Source organism: Python bivittatus, unplaced genomic scaffold (genome assembly GCF_059951505.1).
Source record: "Python bivittatus isolate LINGU-HERP-01145 unplaced genomic scaffold, Pbiv_v1 ctg000850_np1212, whole genome shotgun sequence".
In the NCBI taxonomy this organism is placed as follows: Eukaryota; Metazoa; Chordata; class Lepidosauria; order Squamata; family Pythonidae; genus Python; species Python bivittatus.
The window spans coordinates 62,893,122-62,918,138 of record NW_028277112.1 but is presented as its reverse complement, the minus strand read 5'-3'; the positions used below and the strand labels follow the sequence as shown (position 1 = coordinate 62,918,138).

The following is a 25,017-nucleotide window of genomic DNA, read 5'->3' as shown; positions in this document are numbered from 1 at the left end:
TAAGTGAAGCAGTTGCTAAGTGAAACCATGACTGTGCTTATGATCTTACTTCAGCTTTCCTTTGCTTTACAGACTTGTGAAGGTTGTAAATGTGAGGATTGGTCATAAAGTTACTTTTTCATCACTGTTGTAACTCCAAACAGTCACTAAATGAGGTAGTCACTAAATGAGGACTACCTGTACGATAAATGCCATAGAAGGTCATATTGGATACATTTATCCAAGAGAAAAAAAAATATTCCACAATTAGCAGTATCTTCTGCAAGACCAACCAAAATGTTACAAGTTTATACATTTCCTTTGGTTATTTGATTAGCACTTGATGTCCCCTTCCACATCAAACTTGATTTTAAAAACAAATTTGCATTCTTTGTTTTTATAGATAACCTATGAATGTCCATATATGGGTTTAGTGTATAGGTAAAGGCATACCATCAGCCTCATCAACCATGGTATCCTCTTAGACTGTCTTTATTATGCTGTGATTCTGCTTCTTCCTCAGTGGGAAGTTCCAGATAATGGTGGTAGAAAAGGATAAATTGACTTGATGGTTACTTCATTGTGGGGTTCCATTGGGACTGGTTCTCCCCCTCCCATTTTAATATCTGTATGAAGCTACTCGAACTCATTTGGCAGTTTGGAGTCTGGTATTGTCATATGTTGTTGATAGTTTTATATCATGACCTTGAACCACGCTAGAGATGCTGCCAAAGTCCTGTTTTAGTTCTTGGATACAGTGAGGATCTGGATAAGGAAGAACAATTAAAATTGACCTCTAGCAAGACAGAGGTGCTGTTTATCCAGTGTGGTTCTCTTTGGGCCCCAGTGATTACTCTGGATGAGGAGGTACTATCCTAAGGGAGCAGCTCCTGGATTTGTGGCTCCTGCTAGGGGAGCAAGTAGAGGCCATGGCAAGGGGGCATTTTGCCTCATGTGTCAATTCTGGCTTTTCCTGGGAAAAGGAAATGTTTCTTGTGACAATGACTCATGCCCTTATCATCACCTGTCTAGGTTACTGCCATGAATTCAACATGGAGCTGCCTTTAAATACCAAGCCAAACCTTCAGTTAATACAGAATACATCAGCCTGGATGCTCACTGGGAGCATGTAACACCTTTATTGCATGCCCTGCATTGGCTGCTTATTGGCCTCTGAGTACAATTTAAAGTGCTGGTTTTAACCTATAAAGCCCTTTATGGTTTGGTGCCAAGTTATCTGCAGGAGCACATAGCCCTACTGAAATCAGCCCAACTGTTGCATTTGTTCTGGAGGAAGCAACTGACCATTCCCCATTTCTGAAAAGTCAAGAGAGTCAATACTGAGAAGCATTGTTTCTGGTGGTGGCACTGGCCCTCTGGAAAGTTAAATTAATTCCTACCCTGGTCACATTCCGGAAGAAACTGAAGACCAAGCTCTTCTGGAAAGTATTTGTGTTGTAACACTTAGGAGATTGGCAATATATTTTTTGTTTGGTCACTCCTTGTATTTTTGCCTTTTTGTATAATCTTTTCTTAGTATTTGTAAGCCACTGAGAAGTAGGTAGATTGCAGCAGGATAGAAACCTAAAACCTAAAAGTATTGGATCCTTCGGACACCTCTGTTAGATTCAGTTTCTTCCTCTATAGCTTCTCTTCATTTAAGAACTTGGCTACTGGCATTCCTCTAGTATCTTGCCATGTGATCAGCTATTGTATCTCCTTTTATTTAGCAATGTAGGAGAATCCTTCAGGTAAAATTTCTTTGTTATAACAAAGTTTATAATGAGCTCCTTTCTTAGTTGCTACTGCCTTGACTTTTCCTCTGTTTGAATGATTCCACCAGTACTTGGCATTTCATTCGCTCTTGGCTTCTCCTCTCATCAAAATATGTCACATTGTGTATCCTACTTGCTTCCATGGCCTCTCTTCTATCCTGGAGAAGTCTGGTGCTTCTCTCCTCTCTTCTTCCAGGGTAGCTGGTCCTGGAAAGATCTGTGACTCTTCTGTTGTTTCTCTCTACACGTTTGCTGAGGCTGAAGAATTCTCTTCCCATTCCTCCCTCTATCTGGATGACCCTAGAACAAAAGAAATCCCCTTCTCCTCCCTTTTCTCTCATCCTGGGAACTAGTGGGGGAAGGAATCTCTATCTCCTCCACGAGGGGATCAGAGGCAAGGGTGTGTCCAACACAATGATCATTGTTCAAGCTGTTCCTTGTGTTATATAATATGTATATGAAATTGCTGGGAGTGATCGTCCATTTGTTCGAGGTAAGTGAACTGACGATTCTCAGTTGTATACCATCACTTCAAGCCATGCCAGAGAGGCTGTTATAATTTGGATGGGGAGAGACAAATTTAATCCCTAGTGACACAGAGTTGCTGTCTTTATAAACACTTTGGCTTCCCAGACACATCTGTTCCACTATTAGCTGTAGAGAGAGTCATGGTAACACTGAAAGAACAGGTCTATAACTTGTGGGTCCTTCTGAACTCATAGCTCCTGTTTGAACAGTAGGTGAAAGCTGTGACCTGGGAGCATCTGCCCAGCTTTGGTTTGTGTGCTGTTTACATGCCTATTTGAATCAGGAGGCCTTGATGTCAGTGACCCTAACCCTTATCATCATATATCTGGACTACAGTAATATGCTATGTGTTGGGCTGTCCCTGAAGACTACTTGGAAGTTGCAAGTAGTTGCTTCAGAATGTGGCAGCCAGATTGTTTGCAGGGTGAAACTGCTATTGCTGCATCAATTGCTATTAGACTTCTGGCCCCAGTTCAAGATGCTAGTTATTAACTATAAAGCTGTCACAATACTAGGTTACATTAGGGACTGCCTTGTCCAGAGTTAATCCATGTGTCCTGTTCAGAGGTCTGCTCAAGATTCTGCCTCCACAACAGGTAAAAGAGATTTGAACCAAGGAGCAGGCATTCTCTGGGGTAGCCTGGACATTATAGAATATGCTGTCTACATATGCCCCCTTGCTCCTAGAGTTTAGGAGAGTGCTCAAATCCTTTATTTTTAAGTGTAAGTGGGACTTTGATGTTGAGGTCTCACTGAGTAACTACTTTATTTTTACTTTATAACTACTTTGTAACTACTTTATAAAGCATTTTGAGGGGTTGGGAGCACATGAATGTTGAGGGATTGTTTTTTATGATTTGTTGTATCATAGTCATGTGATTGGGATAGTATAAAATTGAGTGAGTAAATCAATCAGTAGAATTGCCAGAAATTAATATTAAATAATGCACTAGGTGAAAGAAAATCAGATGAAGTTAAATGCAATAAATCCATAGAATGTTAACTCCCTCTTCAGGTAATAGAATTCATCTTCCTCTGGTATTAATTCTGTCCTAAATGCCTAAATATAGTACACAGAAAAACATCATTTTATTGAACAGTTGATTTATAAATATAAATAACACATGCAAATAGAATATATTTATTAGCATTAATATGGGACATCATCATCAGAATATGCTGTATTTTTTTTATTGAACATTTATCAAAACCTTTCTCCCAAATTAATCAGGCATTTGTTCTTTTGCATCAATTCATAAATGGTGGATCATTTCCAGATCTTAATATTTTTAATTGACTGTTTTCATTAATAGCATTCTGCCATTTAGATAATTATTTAAAATATGGGAAGATGGTACTTTCTGGTTCTGGTTCATAAGGACTGATTTTTTTTATTTTTTATTTTGCTACAACAATGTGTTTTCAACCCACTTTTATATTTAGTGCAGTGTTATGGACCACACTGACAACCTTAACTATATTATCAAGACATAATAATCCGAAGTTGTATATTTTCTCAGAAAATAGGGATATAATTCTCCCTAAACAATGATATTAGAACCATACACATGAGGAATTAGCATGGAAACCATGGTTGTGGAGAAAAAGCTTGTATTATTATAAGAATGCCTGTAGAATGCAGTGAAGGAGGCCTGGTTACCCAGGGTCTGATGGATTTTGTTATATGACAGTAGTTCCAGCAGAAGACTGCTTTCCTTTTTTCTGACTTAAATAACAGAGCATTGCAATGGACTACATCTACTTATTTTGTTCGTTTAAAAAATGTATGTGATCACTCATATTATATAAAATAACCCTAGGCAGCTAACAAATATACAAATAATAAAATGCACAAGATTAAAAGAAACTTTCACATACCATCAGATTCCATTGTCCTCTCTAAAAACACAAACTCTGGGCTCACCTCCCATCTTGGTCCAATGCCTAAGGGAAAAGCTAGGTCTCAATGGCCGTCCAGAAGTCAAGAAGGGTAGGGGCACTCTATATCTCAAGGGGAGGCTATTCCATAGAGTAGGCACAGCTATAGAAAAGGCTTACTTCCTAGAACCTGCCAGATGACAACACTTAATAGAGGGGACCTGGAGTGAGCCCACCCTATCCAATCTAGTAGGATGGGAAGATGTCCTCAGGGAGAGGTGGTCCCTCAATAACTTCACCCTGTGCAATATAGGCCTTTAAAGGTGATACATAGCACCTTGGATTGCACCTGGAAAGAAACTGACTCAGCCAGTGCAGCTTGTATAGCAGCAGTGTAGCATGGGCGAACTGTGGGGTGCCCAAATTGTATGCATTACTGTATTCTGGACCAGTTGAAGATTCTGGATAGTTTTCAAGGGCATCCTCATGTAGAGTGCATTGCAGTAGTCCAAGTGAGAAGTGACTAGGGCATGAGTGACTATGAGCAGGGCCTCCCGATCTATACTTGATGACTTTGGTAACTTCAGTCATTGAGGTCATCTACTGTCAACAGAGACCTTTAGTTTTCTCTGCACAACTCCACTCTGGAGAGAGAGTGAGAGAGTGAGTGTGTTGGAACTTGATTTTTATGTAGGTATCAGATAACATTGACTTCTTCATGCCATTTTTATGTTAGTTTCTGCCCTGTATTTAAAATGGCATTTTTATAGCAATTTAGAATCACTCATTGATTTAAGATTACCTGTCAAAGTATGTTTTCCAAACAAACAGAAACATAATTTGTTTTTACTTTCCCTTAGATTGAAATTCTTGAAGATGAATCAAAAGTAGTTAGTAAGATGTATCAGCTCATTGAACAGTATACTGTACCAGCTCCTCCTGAAGATTTTGCTTTGTTTTCAAGTCTGAAGCCATCTATCATTGCTGTTCGTAATGCAATTGATAAATCTGTAGGTGAAAGAGATGCCAGCATTATTAAATTCTGTCAACTTCTAGATGAAGATGTTCAGGAACTAAATGAAGAAGTTAAAGAAGTTAGACTTCTTGCACAGGTATTAATTATTTTTCATATTCCTACATTACTGAATTACTATATTTAGTTGTTATTATTTACTACTTATTTACCATTATTAGGGAACCATGGCTCTGTGATAGAGCTATGCTTTCCCAGCAAAAATTCTCAGGTTCAGCATCTGGTATTAAAAATATGTCTTGCATAAAAAGGCAATGAAAAAGCTGTGACAAAGAATGAAGAGAAGCAATGTAACCCAATAGATTCAGTGTAAGGAACTTCATGCATAAGGTTTTCCACAAGGACTTTGGGTTTTTGAATGAAGCTTTTTTTTCATTCTGAAAACTTTGATTTCAGAATGAAGCTTTGATTTCATTCTGAAAACCTATTTTAATGGCCCATTAAAAGTGATAGGAAAATCTTTACAGCCCCACTTTTAATAGATAATTTTAATTGTTTGAACTGGATAGAATTTGAAGGGTGAGCAGTATGTACTGTGCCCACTAACTCATTCTTGGAAAATCAGACACATGAGCAGAAGACTCCTCAATTCTCTCCCTCCCTGTGTGAGCAGTTGACAGAGTTGTTGGTAGAGCCATCCATTATGTATCCCTGCTGTTTTATCAAATACTGTATTGCAATAAATATTTGTTTAGCTCTTTTTTCAGTTAATAATGGAGAAAAATTGGGCAGTGTTACTTGGTGCTTCTTGTAGTAAGAATTAAATCAAGCAGAAAAAATTAATTGCATTTACATTGTACTGCACACTGAACAGAATCTGTGTGCTCCACCGAATTTAATTTTATAGCTTGATGTACAGCATTTTTATTTAACCTTAATGATAGCTGATTATAAAAATGACTTTTGATTTTTAATAGGATCCTCAGATTTTGGATGCAGATGCTGATCAAGATAGAGTGAGACTAGTTCTAGGCGAGTTGCAAACCATTCTTGATGAAATACAAAAGCGTGCATTCCAGTATAAATCCTATCAGAAGAACTTCAAGGTAATTTGTTTAGAACTCCATGTTTGATTTGTAGATGGGCGTTCAAATTACGATTTGCAAAACCAAGCATTTCATGACCTATGAGACAGTGCACTATATTAGTGGTAGCACTGGTCTGCAATGGGAGGCCCAGGTTCAAATTCCTATTCTGTTATAAAATGTTGAATGCCTTGAGCCTAACCAATTTCATAGGGGCATAATGAGGATGAAATCAGAGTTAGGGAAAAGTGCTTGAATTCCTTATATCCATTATTTAATTTATTTAATAAGGCTATTATCCTAATTCTGCATATTCCAGAATGGTTCTATTGAAATAATAGCAAGTGGTTTGTTGATTCTGATTGTATAACTGAGTCCTACTGGTTCCTGTAATACAGCGTTGAACAGTGTAGAATTACAATGTACTGTCCAAGGTCATTCTCTAAGAATAATAACATTTCCTTATTAGGGATTCTGGAGTGTTTTCATTCCTTTTCTGCACTCTACTCAGCACTTACCCTTCTGGTTCATATGAAAGCATTGAAGTAACCACACAAATAATAAACACCTATGCACAGGGCAATAAACAAGGCTACAGCAGAAAATACAGGAATAGCTTTGATAACTGGATGCAGTTCTTAAGTGTGTAGTGAATAAATATTCGTCGTTAATTCAAAACATTTGTTCATAATTCACAGCAGTATATGGAACCATAACAGTCCCATGCTAATTAGTGTGTTAAATTACATCTGGACTAATTCAATCTGTGCAAACAGGCTTTTTTATAATCCGTCTCATAATGGCTGTGGAGTCAATCACACATCTAAAGCCAAGCTTTTGTAGCTGTTCAAATTACTCCACCAAAAATCCAAACTAACCTCCAGAATCTTGACTGATATTCTGTAGCAGTTGAGAGGTGGAGTGCTGTTTGATGTGACTGTCGCGGACATTTATTTGTACACAACATGACAAAGACGCATCCTATTGAGTTGCTTATATAGGCTTTTAAAAATAATCTGATAGGAACCGTTGAACATAAAATCCTTGAAATGGATTTTTGGAGTTGTGGAAAAAAGATTTGATAATCAAATCTCCTCTTTTAAGAGAAGTCATTCAGAGGCTCTCCTACAGGCTTAATTGAGGTTTTTGTGTAGTGCATTTGCCTTCTGCAGTCTAAGGCTGTTTTCACTTATACTGGGTGGATCATAGCATAGCTCTAGATTGGTGGTGTGCAGAACATTTCAGCTTCAAGACAGCTGGTTCAAGTGTTTTGAGCTCAAAACAAAGCCTATCTGTTCCAAGAATTTTGCTCAGAGAAAAGGTTTTCATGCATTCTGACTATTCTGAAAGCTGTATTTGGGCCATTGTTGTATTGCGATTGTGACATGGTTCCTTTTTTCAAGCTTTTCCCAGTCTAACTAGTATTACAAGATGGGCAGGTTACATCTCTGCTACTGTTGTGAATGTTGCAAGGAAAACTATCTGCAAACACCAACTTACCTGGCTGTTAAATTACTGCTTTTTTTTTTTCATGTGGAAGTTAAAGTTCATATTGGTCAGTAGTTAAGAGTTTGTATGGACTGCCTGCAGGTAACCTTGCCTGCAAAAAAGAAAAAAAAGTGAAAAAGTAAATGCAGGTAAAAGAAGGCAGCTAAATGCCAAGGTGTATGCCCATATGTGTTTTACACGCCAGTGTTGCCAGTGTTTTTGATTTGCAAATAGAAAGGTTACTAGTACAGTGACTGCAATTTGCAGTAGCAGTAAGCACGGAAGTAAAATTAAATGTTACCTCCTCTGTGATCCTGGGACGCAAAACAAGTGAGCAAAAACCTTGTTTCAATTTCTCATTGTTTCCTGTGGCAGAACACTTGAGCCATTTTAAATTTTATCCTGTCAGAATACAGGCAGTGTTAAATGTTCCTATACAGTCTTTCAAGTAGAGCTGGGTTTAAGCTCAGAACAAGTTATGTTTGTTTTTTGTGCACTCTTATTCTTAGGCATGGTTTAAAAATATATGCACAATCTACATTAGGCCTAACAAAGCATTACTGTAGTCTCACCTTCTTTCCTCTTTCCTTTTCTTTTTCTGTGGGACTAGGAGAGAGACTTCATTAGCATTTAATTTTATCTCCAAAGAATGCTGCCTTATTAAAAATCAAACCAGAGATCATAATTTAGTTGGTTAAATAACTCTTCAGATTTATCAGTATTTTGTATTGTAATTTTCTTAAAGTATGTATCACATTTTTAACATATGGTCTTCAAATGAATTTATTTCAGTTATTTCAATTTTTCTTGAAAGGTGGAAGTCACAAAATTTGATACCCTGGAGGAAGTTTGTGCAGAGTTGAAGTTGAAACAACTGTTGTGGGATTCTCTTAGTGAATGGTCAATACTTGAAGAAGATTGGATGGAGGTAAATTATGTATATGGGAATATGAAGGTATTCATATAAATGTAAGGCTTTAACAATTTAGAGAAGTTTGGTTTTAAAGGGAGACAGATGTGTTATGGGCCAAATTAAAGCAAATTAGTTCTTTTAATTAACCCAAAGAACCCAAAATTATTTCTTTGGGTTCCCTAGCTTTTAAATTACATTGGTCTGAATGAGAACAACTAAAAGAAACAGATAAGAAAGTTCTTAATAACTGAAAAACAAAATAGTTTTATTTCTCACAAACAGAGATTTCTGTGCCAATTTTGAATATTTTATTAATAATCCTATACAAATTTCAGGGAAATACAAAGCATCAATTTCCTATTTTTATATAAGTCCACTATATTAAGTGCATATCTGTTGTTATCCCTTCCCTTCCCTTCCCTTCCCTTCCCTTCCCTTCCCTTCCCTTCCCTTCCCTTCCCTTCCCTTCCCTTCCCTTCCCTTTTTCCTGTAACCCTATCCAGACTCTAAAATTTATTGGGCAGCAGCTTTTTCCCTCTTCCTCCTCCTCCTTTTTTTTTCCCCCCCGTCCCTGTGCTTTAACGAAGTTTTGACAGCTGGTTGGAAAACACAAACTCCATCTGTTCCACCACATTGCTTGGGCCTTCCTAGGAGTGAAAAGCATACTGTGGAGATGAAAAGAGGATGTGATAGCTATAAGCCATAACTGTGCTGATTCCTGCAGTTTATTTTGTTCAAAATGTATTTTTCACAGAAACCAGAAGCCTCAGGGATTGTCAAAGAAGGAAAACTACAAGAACCATGTTCCAAACCATGTTCCAAACCATGAACCATGGTACAGCTTAGGTCTAGAAAAGGCAATTGTCCTTTCTCTTTTTCAGTGCAGTCCCTTATCCCCTTAAAAGTAATATTCAAACATAATGAAACTTTCAGGGATAGCATGAAATGTGGCAATCGGTGTGGGGCAAACCTAGTGGAATACTGATGGGAATCAATGAATTTTTCTTTCTTACACAAAGAGAAGTGAAGTAAAATCATCTAAAGTCTCTGCATCTTATCTATTTATGTGACTGTATTTATTTCAAAGTTGTCTGTCATAATGAAGAATTAAATTTACCTGAGAGTATATGGTGGTGGCTTTATTTATTTTCCACATTTCTTCCCTGCCACAATCTAGCGACTCTCAGCAGCTTACATGAAGTATAAAACCAAATGAAAAATCCACAGTAATACAGTTATAGGATAATAAAGAACAACACCCAAACAAAAAACTATAAACAACAACAACAGTAATAAAAAAGATGGTTTGATAAAATCAGAAGTCTCTCTGGAACAGCTCTGTCTTTAAAAGATTCCAAAACGTTAATAAGGATGTAACTAGTCTGATTTCAACTGAGAGGTTATTCTACAGTGTTAGTGTTGCCGCAGAAAAGCACCTCCTCACTTCAGCCCCCTGGACCTCCCCAAAATGTGGCATCAGTAGCAGATTCTTTCTATGCAATCTTGTGTCAATACTGGTTGGAATAAGTGGTTCTGAAGTTATTCAAGTGCCAAGCCATAAAGGGCTTTATAGGTTAAAGCTGGCACTTTAAATTGTATCTGGAAACCAAATTGCAACCAATGCAGGGTCTGCAAAACCAGTGTTATATACTTCCAACAACAGTATCCGGAAACTATATGGGGTGCTGCATTTTGGACCAACTATATTATCTAAGTAATTTTAAGGGCAGCCCCAAGTAGATTGTGTTATAGTAGTCTAATCTATTTGTTTTATATGGCCGCCCAACTTGCAAAGGGGCTCTAAATGGCTTATAGTTGTATTGAAACATGAAAACAAAAGAACTCAAAACAAAGTGCAGCAAACATCTGGGACCAAAGTACAAAATAATAAAATAACAAAAGAAAAGAAAACAGAATATCCAAGGCCAACCACCGTATAGTTTATTAAAAAATCTCTCATTCTTAATGAGTTCATCTCATGCTTATGGTCCAGGAAGGACCAGGTTACCTTTGAACCTTGGGAGAAATGTTGTTCCATAGGGTAAGCTTGTTTCAAAACAGAAATACATAGGATTTATATGGTCTTAATTTAATTCTCAGATTTATTTTTGAGTAAGCATGCATAAGATCCTACTGACTTCACTAAAGCTGGTATTTTTTCTACTTATATCTGTATTAGATTTGGTTTTTATAATTTATTTTAAAGTAAATTTCTTATAACATGTTGATTAAGGAAGTTTTCTAACTATTAACTTTTTTTATTTACATATTTTCCATAGAGCAAATTTGATAGCTTAGATCCTGAACTATTGAATGGTCAAGTTGCCAAATATGCTAAATTTGTGAATCAGTTGGAAAAAGGCTTGCCAACTAATAATGTTGTCCCACAACTTAAGGAGAAGGTGGAGAAAATGAAAGAAAAGGTACAAATGGCTATCCAAAAATGTAATATCAAGAAACACTTTCACATGAAAAAAAAATCAGAAGTGCAATAATTAAGGAAGTTTCTAAAAGCAAATAAAAATTATACAGAAATATTCATCAAGTCAGATTCAGGTCACACCATTACATTCAGAGTAAAAGAGAATAGAAGTGGATGAGTAAGGAGCTTTCAAAGTAATAGTAAAGCAAGATCAAAATGATATGTGAATAAATCAAGAAATGAGTAAAAAGATGTGAGAATTAATAAATAATGCACAAACTGCAGACTATAGTTTTATTCTGTTTTAGGTCAGATTTATAGCATAACAGCTAGTTAAAAGAGTTGTATTGTACCATGGTAAAGTTGCTGCCAGGATGTGATCTAGTGCTTATTCAGATATCTAGCTCTAAAATTTTTGTTCTCCACCGACCACATAGATTAAAGATCTGCAAAGGGGTTAGCCATTTTAGCCTACTGCAGCAATACAAAACAAAATGTCTTTTGGTACATTCAAGACTAAAATGTATTTCATACTAACTTAGTAGATCCCACCTTCCTTCATTGGATAGAGTGAGGACCCAAAAGAGACTTTTTTATGTACTTACAGTTGTTTTAGAGGGGAGACCAAAAGGGGGAAAGTGGGAAAAGGCAGAAGAAATTCATCACATTATCACCAACATTCTGCCATCTGGAAACTCGGCACCTTCTGTAATCCACGTGGAAGATTTTTTTTCTAAGAGAGGCCGTTCTGGCCATGCCAATTCAATTTTCGTGCCTGTGCATAATTTCAGAATTTAATTTCTGAAACCAGGGTGTTACAGTTTTTGCAGTCAGTTCCTTATATTGCCCTACTCCACAGTGGCATGTTTTTTTTAATTAATTTGTTTATTTATACATCACATGTATATATCTTCATGTTCATGGAACTGCCACATCTTACTGTTGGTTAATATGTCATTCAGAACTGTTCTTCCTTCTCTTTTCCCAACACTGTTCATAAGGGCTTTCATATGCAGGTTTAGCACCATGCCAGTATCCTTGCAGCCATTCAGAAGAGTTTCTCTATGCAGTTTATTGCTATCTTGGTCACGTAACTGCATGTTGAGGGCTTTTCTATGCATCTTTTACAAGCAGTCTTCCCTTGCCACTATCCTACATAAGCCTCTCAGGAGGTATTTTGTTTTTAAAGCAGTTGCTAGATAAATACATGGATCACGGAAGAGATGGAGGTGGGGGGAATACGTTGGTAACTTTATTTTATTTTCTATTTGAGGAGTGGGATTAAGGGATTTTTGTTAGATCATAACCCCTGGAGGCTCAGGTGCACTGAAAGTGGGACCTGTGGACCAGCATAAAGGACATTCATGTATTGGTCAGGTTGGAAGAAACATGGATAAATAGTGTTTAGCATGGTTAGGAAACTATTTATGTTAGCATAGAAACTCAAAAATACAGCCTGTAATAGTACAGATATGAATGTCAGCATAGAAGGAAAAGGTAGAGCGCTCCAAACCAAATCTGATTATATTTAAATGTGTTATGGGCTGGTCATCTGGAAAACCTCTTAAGATTGGATGCAACCCATCATAATTTATTGTTATGTTATAACAGCCAATCAGTTTGTAAACTGGAAACAGGAAAAAAGTGTGAATTAAACTGTATTGGTATACTTCTCATTCTTTCAGCTTCCAGTTATCACAGATCTTAGAAATCCTTTTTTGAAACCCAGACACTGGGCAATTCTGGAACAAATAGTTGGCGCACAATTAATAGATATGGAAAATCCATTAACCTTGGAACGACTTACTCAAATCAGCACTTTTGAATATAGTCAGGAGATTCAGGATGTTTCTGGACAAGCTTCAGGAGAAGCTTCTTTGGAGATTATTCTCAAGAAGGTACTTTTTAACAACAAACCAGTTGGTGGTGAAGATAACTGTGGTTGCTCTTTATTCCTTTTAGCAGATTCTCCAAAACCCCCAGGCATCTCTGTATAATTGTGTAAACAAGCTATAGATGGAGCCATTCACGTTTGTTAGCTCTGTATGCTGTTCATTCGCTGATAAGCTTATTTGGTTTGAATACAGCTAGTTGGTCAAAACTATATTCAGGATTCCATTACATTTTTCTTCCAGGTAGAAGATGCCTGGAAAACAACAGAATTCGTTGTAATTCCTCATCGTGATTCAAAAGATGTTTTCATCCTTGGTGGCACAGATGACATTCAGGTTAGAAATTGCTTTAAAAGCTAACTTAAACAAAGAGAAACCATCTCAGTTTATCCTGCCTGAGAAATTTGGCAACAACATGCAAGGCATTCAATCCAGACAGCAGGCTACCATGTCCTCCCACTGGACAATTCCCTTGCTGCTATGCCCTGCCACTCCCACCTTTCTGTTCTAGGAAAACAGTCACCGATTGCTTTCCTTCTGCAGGTTGGTCTTCTTGGGCACATACACAAAGTTGAATTCGTATATATAAAATTAAAGCATCATAATGCACATACATGCACTGATATCAACCAACTTTAAAGTAAACATTCTTTTTATTGCCCTGTGGGTCTCTAATATCTTCTAAAAGTACCTTTACCATTGGCATTTTATTGGCTAAGCATACCAAGACTCAGTGAGAAAACTATAATTCTTCTGGTATTTGCAAAGCATTTGATTGCCACCAAGTGAATTTGTGTTATTCAACTTACTAGTTAGATAATATTTAGTATTATCTTATTAATAAGTATGTGCTTATTGAAAATCTTAGACATTTTTATACTGGTGTGATAGGTTAAGGTGTATGAAATAATATATTAAATATTTATATCCTTTAAATATTAACTTTTTGTTAATTGATAATGCAGTCCCATATATGCTTATACTGTAGTAAGTCCCACTGGACAAATAGGATTAATAGGTAAATATAGATTTGCCAGATAAATTATGAGTAAATGTGTTGATTTGCTTAATGAATGTTTAAAAGCACCTATATTAAATTAAATGGCTGATAAGTAGTTAAAGGATCTGATGATATTAGCTGGAAATTCTCAGTACAATAATTAGAAAAAAAGATTGTCCTCGCTTAATAACCACAATTGGGACAGAATTTATGTCGCTATGCGATGCAGTCATTAAGTGAATCATCACATGACTGAACCCAATTTTACATCCTTTTTTGTGGCAGTCGTTAAGCAAATCACTGCGGTTGTTAATCACGTGGTCATTAAGCGAATCATGTGGTTGTTAAGTGAATCGCACAGTTCCCCATTGATTTTGCTGGCTGGGAAAGTCGCAAATGGCAATCATGGGACCCCAGGATGCTCCAACTGTCATAAGTACAAACTGGTTGCCAAGTGCCCAGATTGCGATCACGTGACCGTGGGGGCACTACAACGGTCATAACTTCAGGCATCAGTTGTGAGTCACCTTTTTTAGCATTGTGGTAACTTCAAACAATCACTAAACAAATAGTCATTAAGTGAGGACTACCTGTACATATGTTATGTAAGTAGATTGCTGCTTACATAACACTTGCTCACTTGTACCTCCCTCCACTCCTCCAAATCTAAGCCATCAGTTTTTTGTATAGTAATTCCTAACGGTCTGAAACATATCTAGATGGTGGACAAGGATGTAGGAAAAATCCACTTTAAAAGCCATTTTTGTTCAGGTGATGATAAATATAGCCCATCAATATCAATTAAAAGTTTATGCCAATGTAGTGTATTTGAAAATCAGTCTATTGTTTCTTAGGATAATGATCTATCACAATGTTTCTTAAAGAGTGGCTCTAAGACCCCGGGGGATCCCTCCACACCCTCTCAGAAATGAAAATTATTTGTCAGATATTGAAGGTATTTGCAAGAATTTAAAACAATGTCACTCTTCTCATTATTATTTTTGTTTAAAAAATGTAGGTTTTTTCATGAAAAATACTTTATGTTAATATCTAATATTAATATTGTCATTTTTACATGATTCAAGAAATAAATATTCTACTAATGCATCAGTTTTAATTTTTAATAAGGTAAATATCGATAAATATAACCTATACAAACAAAAGCTCTTTTGGAGTCCTCCATCATTTTTAAAAGTGGAAGGGGTCCTGAGAGAATAATGTTTAAGAAACACTGATCGTTGGAAGTTCAGTCAACAGAATTCAGGATGTTGTTTTACTTTTTCTTCAAGGTCATTCTAGATGACAGTACTATTAATGTAGCAACAATTGCCTCTTCCCGATACGTAGGCCCTCTCAAGCCACGAGTTGACGAATGGCAGAAACAGCTCTCTTTATTCAGTCAGACATTGGTGGGTACCACATTATCAAATAATTTCTTCTAACTTTTGCGGTTTGTCTTGAAAGAAATAATCTTGACAATGTTACTTAATATGTGCCTACTTTATTTTTGGCACAGCTCACGTGGCAGCATGTAGCTAATCTTGCCTGATCTCAAAAAAGCTAAGTGGGGTCAGACCAATTAGTAATTGAATGGGAAGTCTCCAGCAAAGTGAAGGGCTGTAACCTCACTTATATACTAGAAGAATGGCAAAGTTTTTTTGTATTGTTGACAAAAAACTGCATGATTTTGCCCATATAGTCATCAGGAGTCAAACTTAACTTAAGGATTATTTTATTGTACAAGAATATCCTTTGGAATGTTAATATGGGTAGTGAGTAACGTATTCAACTAGATCCAAAGAGACCTGGGTTCAAGTCCTCCCTTAGCTGTGCTATTACACTGGACCAGTCACTATCTCTCAGCCCAGTCTATCTCATCTTATGGGGAAAAAATGGAGGAGGAAATGGTAAATGAACTGTTTTGAACTCCTGAAGGATCTAACAGATAAATGAAATTAATTTATCAATTAAATGACATTGATTCTGCTTTATTAATGGCTTGAAAAGGTATAAGTAAAGTATTGACAGTATTTTCAGTGATTTATTTAAATTATTTATAGCTAAATGATTCCGCTATAAAAAAAGATTATGAAAGGGTATTTCTCTACTATTTCAGTTGAGATAGATTAGTGGCAGTTTTGCTTGAGAACCAGTGTCCACACTAATGCATTAATGGAAAGCACCCCACTTATACTTATGAAGTGTGCCCTGTGTAATTTTTGTTGCATACAAGCACAAAGGAACGTTTGCAAAGACTGAATAACATTTTTCGGAAATCTTTACACCTACCTTTCTTGTTTTCTAGGAGGAATGGCTGACATGTCAGAGGAACTGGCTCTACTTAGAAAGCATTTTTAGTGCTCCTGATATTCAAAGACAGTTGCCTGCAGAAGCCAAAATGTTCTTGCAAGTAGATAAGTCTTGGAAGGAAGTTATGAGAAAAGTGAATCGACTGCCTAATGCCCTACGAGCCGCTACTCAGCCTGGTAATAATACAGCATGTCTAAAATATGTGTGGTTTGCATTAAAGTACGTATCATTTCCATTCAAAGGCAGCAACACATCCTGTTTCCTACATCTACTTGTAAAAAAAGCTGCACAGCAACACCAGAAATCTGTAAAATAATGTGGTCTCTCATACAACTTCTTAAATTCTCCATGCAATATTCTGATTTCATTTTGATTGATAAGTGCTTACTCCTTTAATAAATCCTTGGCCATCTTTAATATCCTTCTACCATTCTTTCCCTTTTTCTCTAGAATATTTTTTTCAGGATTTCTGACTAATTCTTCTTAATGACCCAGCACTACATTCAGTAAATATTCAGTAAATAAAAGCATTCCAAGCAGGTCTGAGTCACCCCAAGTGAGCAGGATCCAAATGTTACCCACATCACGTTTGCATATTGTTAAATTAATAATTGCTCTGCTTTTGCCTTATATATTTCAAAAGATTGAATCTCATGTGATAATGTGGTTTGAAATATAGTGCATATGGTAAGATTCATCTTCAAACAGTAGCCTGTTTTCATTTTGCAAATTTATCCATTATCTTTCTCTAATGCAGGCCTTTTAGAGACTTTTCAGAATAATAATGCTCTTCTTGATCAGATTCAGAAATGTCTGGAGGCCTATTTGGAATCCAAGAGAGTTATTTTCCCAAGGTTAGTTAAGAATCAGTAAAAAGATAATTAAGTCGTCTGTGCTGTGGCTTTATACATTATTAGCCAGGAACACAATCCTGGCAAAGTTTATGTATATTGAATCCCATTGATTTAAATGAAAGAGTTAATTTGTTTCCATTGAAACTAATAGGATGTCAGAATCCTCACAATCAATTGCACTGCTAGTTTGCGTGCTTCATTTCTGCCATTACATTGAAGGGGAGGAAGGGAGGGAAGGTTGGAAGGTTAACTGTAAGGTGCAGATGGACTATTATCTGGCTCTCAGGAATGCCCAAGGTCCTACCAATGTGAGAACCAGAGAGAATCTTCGACATGCGCAAAAGAGATTCAAAGACAGAAAGGGGGGTGAAATGGGAGTGAGGTAAAACTAAGTTTTGGTGCATGCAGGACTCAGTTCCAGCTATTTGTTTCTAGAGCTGTTCACTACTTTCCAATAAATGAACTTTCCTTTGAACCTGCCTTGGTTTCAGTGGGAGTTGCTTTCGTTGGGAACTGAGTACCACGGTTCTTACGTAGGACTTAATTGGTTCAGTTTGACTGGATTACAGTTGCAGGATTTTTTTATTTATTTAAAATTATACTCATTGGGAATAATGAATTTAATTATGTCCTTAATTCCCTTATGTGCATTTAAATAAAAGTATGTACCATTGAAATAAGTTATATTTACATAAATGAAAATCAAGAATGCTGCCTAAAATTTTCCACCCAGTTCTTTATTTATTTTTACTTATTAGATTTGTTAAGGCTACCCAACTACAGAAAGACTGATAAGTATAATTGTAAATATATTTTGCAAAATATTAAATATACTTATTTTGTATTAAATTTGCATTTTACAACTTTTAATATTATTTCAGATTCTACTTTTTATCAAATGATGAGCTGTTGGAAATTTTGGCTCAGACTCGCAATCCTCAAGCAGTTCAGCCTCATTTAAGGAAATGTTTCGATTCTATTTCTAAACTGGAGTTTGCCTACATGGCTCCAACTGAGGGAGAAGAAAAAATTCTCACCAATGATATTCTAGCAATGCTGTCACCTGAAGGTGAAAGGGTAAGTATTTTTTTTAAAAATACTAGGAAAATGGCTATGATAACAGATGAGATAATTCTGCAAAAAGGTATATTGCAGGAGTCCTGTAAGGGGCGGATGGGTGGAAGACTATATTTTCCCTTATGTATATAAAGTCATTGTATACAGGTAGTCCTCGCTTAACAACCACAATAAGGATAGGAAAATTTGTTGTTAAGTGGGGTGGTTGTCAAGCGAGTCGCACCCGATTTTACAACCCTTTTTGCAGCAGTCATTAAGCAAATCACTGTGGCCATTAAGCAAATCATGTAGTTGTTAAGTGAATCACATGGTTCCCTATTGATTTTCCTTGCTGGAAGTCAGCTGGGAAGGTTGCAGATGATGATCATGTGACCCCAGGACGCTGCAACCATCATAAGTACAAGCTGGTTGCTAAGCGCCTAGATTGTGATCACGTGACCATGGGGGTCCTGCAATGTTTGCAAGTGTGAGGACCAGTTGTAAGTCCCTTTGTTCAACACGTAACTTCGAACAGTTACTAAATGAATGGTTGTTAAGTGAGGACTACCTGTATTTCTGTTGAATTTGTGTCCCTAAAGTATCTAATGTTTTAGTTTTTCCCATAGAAAAGAATTGTAACCATTTCACTTATATCAGTGAAAGTAAATGAAACTGATTCTTGATGATTCCAACTTTTGAAAATAGATTGTTGTTTTCTGGTAGAACATCATGCTGGATTCACTTTCTTCATGACAATAGAGTGTGACTGTGTTAGAGCAAACAGAACATTAGGCACCTGAACATTGTTTAATCAGTTATTTTAAGTAGTCATAATTCAGATGGAGAATATTTAAAAAGAAACAATTTATATATGAGGAACATTTAGAAGTGATTTTTCCATTTTTTGTGCCATGCAAATCATGACGTGTCATTCATTGATCATTGATAATTTTGTAATAAACCATACTTTGGGGGAAAAATGGTATGAATTTTGGAAAAAAGTCATAAAAGTTACTCTCACAGTGAATGGAAGGTTTGCCTTTTTAGGTTGGCTTGGGAAAAGGACTTAAGGCCAGAGGAAATGTTGAAGACTGGCTTGGTAAAGTTGAAGAAGCAATGTTCACTTCCCTTAGACGACTGAGCAAAGCTGCCATTGCAGATTATCAAACCAGAGAAAGAGTGGAGTGGGTTATTGCTGGGCATCCTTCTCAGGTAAACCACACTCTTTTATGGCTTAGAGTTCACAAGCACCTTATTGCTTTATCTTAGGAATTCAGTATACCGCTTCTTGGGAATGATTGTGTTCTTGAACTCAAGCATATTCCCAATTTTAGAACTGAAACTAATACAATAAATATTCTCTATTCATAGGTTGCCAGTTAATAGATGTAGCTGTTTATATTGAACCAAGTTCAGAAACATTCAGACTGGTGGTAAAGATTAGTGGCATAACTTCCATATAAGCCTATGGAGGTTATTGAAAGCTGCAGAAGATGGTTACGGAAGTTCAGAAGTTTTGTGCTGTAGAAATACTCAGTAGTGTTTACATGGTAAAATCAGAATACTGAAAATAGATACCATCTCCAGCACAAGATACTTCTGTCTGAATTCTGTTTTGTTTTCTTTATACAGGTTGTACTGACCATTTCTCAGCTCATGTGGTGCCGTGATCTAACTCAGTGTTTAGAAGGAGAAGATCATGATCATTTAGAAGCTTTGGAAGCTTTTGAAAATGAAAATTTTCATGTCAGTATTCAGATATTATTATCTTTTTAAACACATTGATGACATGGATTTTCTATGCCATATTTGACGTGATTTTCAAAATCAAAATAATTATTGTGGACAGTGCCTTTTTATACAAAGCATGGGCCTCTCTAGTCTGAAATACCGAATAAAAAGACATTTCACATATTTGAGAAGATGGCTATTTTATTCAGATGATACATCACTTCTAATAGTTATTGCTCTGTCTTGTACTTGTTTAGTACAATGTTACTGGTGTTGTCATTCTAACAGCATTTTTGGAAGATAATACATGCGTAAGATTCCAGAGTAAGCTGTGAGCTCTTTAGTTCCTATCAGATTCTACTATTCCTGCCAGTGCCAATGTTCCAAGAATATTTAAAGAAAAATGCTGCCAAAATCTGAAATAAGCATAGGTCTGAATTTAATAAATAGAAAAGTTTACTATATTTCTTTCCATGTAAAAAATATGCTTAGCCCAAAAAAGCTTGGAAAGTTGAGATGTACTCCTGATTACAAATAATAAAACCATAATTCCCAGGCAGCTGCAATATTTCAGTAAATATATATTTTTTATTCCAAAACTATACTTCCCACCATAAAGTAGTTTGTGACTTATAGATATATTGACTTCTTTAAAATTGTAGCCTCTTCCATCTAGGATTGTGCAGAATTTTCATCTATTTTAGTTTTCTTGGGTCTAAAATTACCATTCCCCTAAATGGCTTCATTTAGTATTCACTGTCTTCATTCTTCCCATCCCATTAAGGTTTCTTTTTTATTCCCAACAAAAGTTTCACATAATGATTTAATCAAAACAGTTTGATATATAGCTACTTACATTCATTAATCAACATGTGCACAAGTGCACACACAGAGTATTCAAAGTAAAATTCTTTTACTAATAATGCTTGATCAAAAATAATCACAATATTTATATTGATTAATTTATCATGTTCTAACACAGAATTCCACCATAAATGTTGTCCTTGCCAGACACTGATCTATTAAAAAAGTGCACAGAACACTCTTGGAAAGACCGAGAAATAGTTTCTGCAAAGGATACACTGATTTCTGAATGCAAATCTCTGTTAAAAAAAAAAAAAATCAGTTGAACATTGGTTACAGTAAAAGTTCTCTGTTGCTTGTTTGTAGCAATTAATATTAATATCTTTTGAATTTGTCATTTTGGATATCAACACTATCTGGATGATAATGACGATAAAGTGATAAATTGAACATGAAAAATTCTCTTAACTAATTTATAACAATAAGTGTCATATTCGAATTTGCTTAAAGATTGGAATCATTTATCTAGTATCTAATATGTTTTTTGACTTTACAACCTTCCTTTCTCTGGTGAAACCATACAGATACTATAGGTTTTTTTTTTTTCTTAATTTGTTTTCCAGGTGATTAAAGATCATCCTGGCACATCAAAAGATAAGCCAAGCTTATGGGAAAAATAATAAATTAGACCAAAAATTGAAGGCATGGCCCATACATGCCACATCAGTGAAAATTCACTTGATATTATAATGAGTCAGTCATCAGAATGACATCAATGGTTCTTGAATGAATGACCATGTATATCCTGTTTCAGAGAGATCAATGAAAAAATATCAAACATGGGAATAATCTTCATTGTTGATGAAAATATTCAAAAAAGTTCCTATCACCTCTTTTGATTCCATACCATTTTCTTCAATTTAAGCTATTCCTATCCTTTCAGGGTAAGGTATTATGTTGAATAAAGACTCAGAACATTTTGTTTGCTTTCATTTCACAGAGACTAAATGCATTGGCTTCACTAGTCCGCGGCAGCCTTCCCAAACTTCACAGAAATATCATAACTGCGCTCATTACTATTGATGTACACGCAAGAGACATTGTGACAGAACTTGTACAACAAAAGGTATGTTAGTTTTGTTTAAATAATATGTCTAAATTTACCTTTTTAAAAAAAAAATCTAATAAATATTTTCTATATTTGGCAAGGTGGATTCTGTGGAGAATTTTGACTGGCAAAGACAATTGCGTTACTATTGGGACCTTGATTTGGATAACTGTGTGGCAAGAATGGCTTTATCCCAATATACCTATGCCTATGAATACTTGGGTGCATGTCCAAGATTAGTGATAACACCACTCACGGTAATGTGCTGCTGTCATTTTCTTGCATGTAAAATTTAAGAAATTATCTCTTGCAAACACAGCAATTATTTCAGTGGAAAGAGACTGTGTGGCAAGAAAGGTTTGGGAAATGAAAAAGACAAAGGAAGCAGGAAATGTAGCAGAGCAATATTAGGTTAGCAGAAGGAGGGCAAAAGTGGTGGAGCGAAGGTTGACGACATGGAGGAATAATGAGGATCACCATGGAACTTTGGAGCTAAACTTTTCGCTCTCACAATCTAGATCGTGCAGCTAAAAGTAGCTTTGCAATAGAACTTCTAACCCCCCCCCAAAAAAAAACCCAGAAAGAAAAAACTAATATAGACATTTATAAGGGAACAGAAAAAATAAATACAGTACAGATAGTCCTCATTTAATGTCCACTTGTTCAGCAATCGTTTGAAGTTGCGATGGTGCTGCATGTGGGTTATTTACAATGGGTCCTCATGGTTGCGGCCATCACAGTGTCCCCACAATCATATGATCATGATTTGAGCACTCAGCAACTGGCTCACAATTACGACATCACAGCATCCCATGGTCATATGATCACCATTTGCAACCTTCTCTGCCAACTTCCAACAAGCAAAGTGATTATGTGACCACGGGACACTGCAACTGCACCAGATTCACCTAAAAATGGCAACTGGGACTGCCGGAACTGCCATTGTAACTCAGCACGGTCACATGATGTTGCACCTTACAACGTTGCTTAGCAATGGAGTTCCTGGTCCCAGTTACCATCAGTAAGTGAGGACTACCTGTAAGAAAAAACTTAAGAGAGAGAGAGAAATTTGTAGGTGGCACAATCAGCCATTATTGCCCAAGCTACGTTTATTTATTTCTATTGCTTCACATGATCTTGCATTTTCTGAAACTCTGAGTTATTTCCAGGCCTACCATAAGACCATCAGTGAAATAGTCCAGTTGAGCAAAGTTCCCTTATTTATTTACACTTTATAGGCAGAACCTTGCCAGACTAAATCTATACTACTGCAACAAGTGGATATACCCTGGGAGATTCTGAACCTCTTTCGCTTCCCATGCTCCCCCTATGGACTGTGTTGTCTTTTGTCTCCTTTCCCTTCCTGGAATGCACCCCCTCCTTCCTGTTAGCCTTGATCTCTCACATCACCCTGCTCTTCGTAGATACATTCTATCACAGTATGCTATATCTCAGCAAAATGATGACAGGATTATAAAATAAATATATCAGTAAAAGTACCATTGTTAACCTAAACTATGTAATAATGCAAACACAAAAATTAACTCCCTATTTTAGATTACAATCTGAACAAACTCTACATACTACGGTTCTATCTTAAATTTACTATTTTGTTACTCACTTTATTATAATAATGCTATTATGTGAATCTGGAATAGTTTCAAGAATAATTCTGCTTGTATAATGGTACTTCACATACTGAGATGTTTGCCTTAATTAATTGAAGGGGTATTGTAATATAGGTAGTCCTTGTTAACAACCGTCCGTTTAATGATGGTCTGAAGTTACGACAGCCTTGGGAAAAGTGCTTTACAACCCCCGCAGTCATGTGATCACGATTTGCAACATTTTTTATGATGGTTGTTAAGCAAATCACTGCAGTTGTTAAGCAAGTCACATGGTCATTAAATGAATCACATGTTCGTTAAGTGAATTCCAGCAAAAAATATCCATTGGGAAAGCTGGATTTGCTTAATGACTACATGATTCGCTTAACAACCATGGGTCTTGCTTAGCAACTGCGGTGATTCATTAACAACCATCGTAAAAAATGTTGTAAAATCAGCTCCAATTTGTTTAATGACCAAATTGCTTAGTGACCTAAATTTCAGTCCCTATTGTGGTTGGATAGCAAAAACTACCTGTAATTCAAAGGTATTTGGACATAAGAAATGCCTTTTTATAATGTGGTTAAAATAGTAAAACCCTGATTATATTTATAAAAAATTGAGATCTCTCTTTCTCTGTTGCCTGTATGTGGAAATAGTTTGATAGCAATACCAACTGTTTGGTAATATTCTATACAACATGTAGTAAGGTCTTTCAATTAATTCTGTTGCTATAAAGTGAGCCTTTTTGGAGAGTCATCTAACTAGTATGGAAACAGCAATAAAACATTGTTACAGTAGAGACCAGAATTAGGATAAAACAAATAAATATAAAATAGAAATAATGAAATCATTATGTATGTCTATATTATTTATCATTGCTAATGTGAGGGCTTAGTTATCATATAGAAATAACATTGGTATTGTACACCCTTATCACTAAAGAATAAAACATTACAACTAGATAGGTAACTTCAGAATTTCTGTCTGCCAAAAAATAATTTACATAAAATTCATCTGTCTCCCCAGGCATTTTTTAAAAATAAGGGCTGAAATATCTTGGAACACAAATTCACATCTTAGGATTAAAGGATTTCTGTAAGGATTTCCTGATGCACATGGACATCTCTGTGACATTATGGAAGTATTGAATTTACCTTCCATAACTATTGAGGGGAGAGTGTTGAAATGATTTCTGGAGAACATCTACCAATATTTAGGAGAGGAATATAAATATTAAGCTGGGAAGAGCCTAAGTAAGCAATAAATCCTTATGGTTTGAATTAACTCATTTTAGAATCCAGCATCCTCAACGAACTCTTGGATGACCTCCTTGGCCTTTTGTAATTCTAGCCTTAGGAGTAACAAGAAATCAGCTGGCATACCAAGAAAGCCATTTATTTGTGATACTCAGCTACCACTTTTATCTAAACCTGTCCCATAGGATTGATGATAATAGCCCCATGGGGCTAGTTTAAGTTTAAGATAGAAAGGTAGAATTAATTGCCATGGCCTGATTTCAATTCTAAGCAAACAGCCTTTAGCCTCAGGACTACATTGGGGATAGATCTAGAAGTCAAGAAAAGGGCTTTTAAGAAGCCAATTGGTTTTTTT

At 36.1% G+C, this 25,017-nt stretch overlaps 1 protein-coding gene across 1 annotated transcript in view; it reads left to right on the top strand.

The window, feature by feature from the left end:
* The window catches only part of DNAH6 (dynein axonemal heavy chain 6), a 172,262-nt gene that overhangs the window by 18,843 nt on the left and 128,402 nt on the right, over nucleotides 1-25,017 (top strand). The window contains exons 14-27 of the mRNA XM_088130049.1: nucleotides 5,021-5,272; nucleotides 6,111-6,239; nucleotides 8,521-8,634; nucleotides 10,899-11,042; nucleotides 12,727-12,939; nucleotides 13,177-13,269; nucleotides 15,223-15,342; nucleotides 16,239-16,419; nucleotides 17,001-17,097; nucleotides 17,979-18,174; nucleotides 19,201-19,365; nucleotides 19,786-19,899; nucleotides 21,689-21,814; nucleotides 21,898-22,053. Coding sequence (XP_087986175.1) covers nucleotides 5,021-5,272; nucleotides 6,111-6,239; nucleotides 8,521-8,634; nucleotides 10,899-11,042; nucleotides 12,727-12,939; nucleotides 13,177-13,269; nucleotides 15,223-15,342; nucleotides 16,239-16,419; nucleotides 17,001-17,097; nucleotides 17,979-18,174; nucleotides 19,201-19,365; nucleotides 19,786-19,899; nucleotides 21,689-21,814; nucleotides 21,898-22,053 — 2,100 coding nt within the window. The remainder of the gene's footprint in view (nucleotides 1-5,020; nucleotides 5,273-6,110; nucleotides 6,240-8,520; nucleotides 8,635-10,898; nucleotides 11,043-12,726; nucleotides 12,940-13,176; nucleotides 13,270-15,222; nucleotides 15,343-16,238; nucleotides 16,420-17,000; nucleotides 17,098-17,978; nucleotides 18,175-19,200; nucleotides 19,366-19,785; nucleotides 19,900-21,688; nucleotides 21,815-21,897; nucleotides 22,054-25,017) is intronic.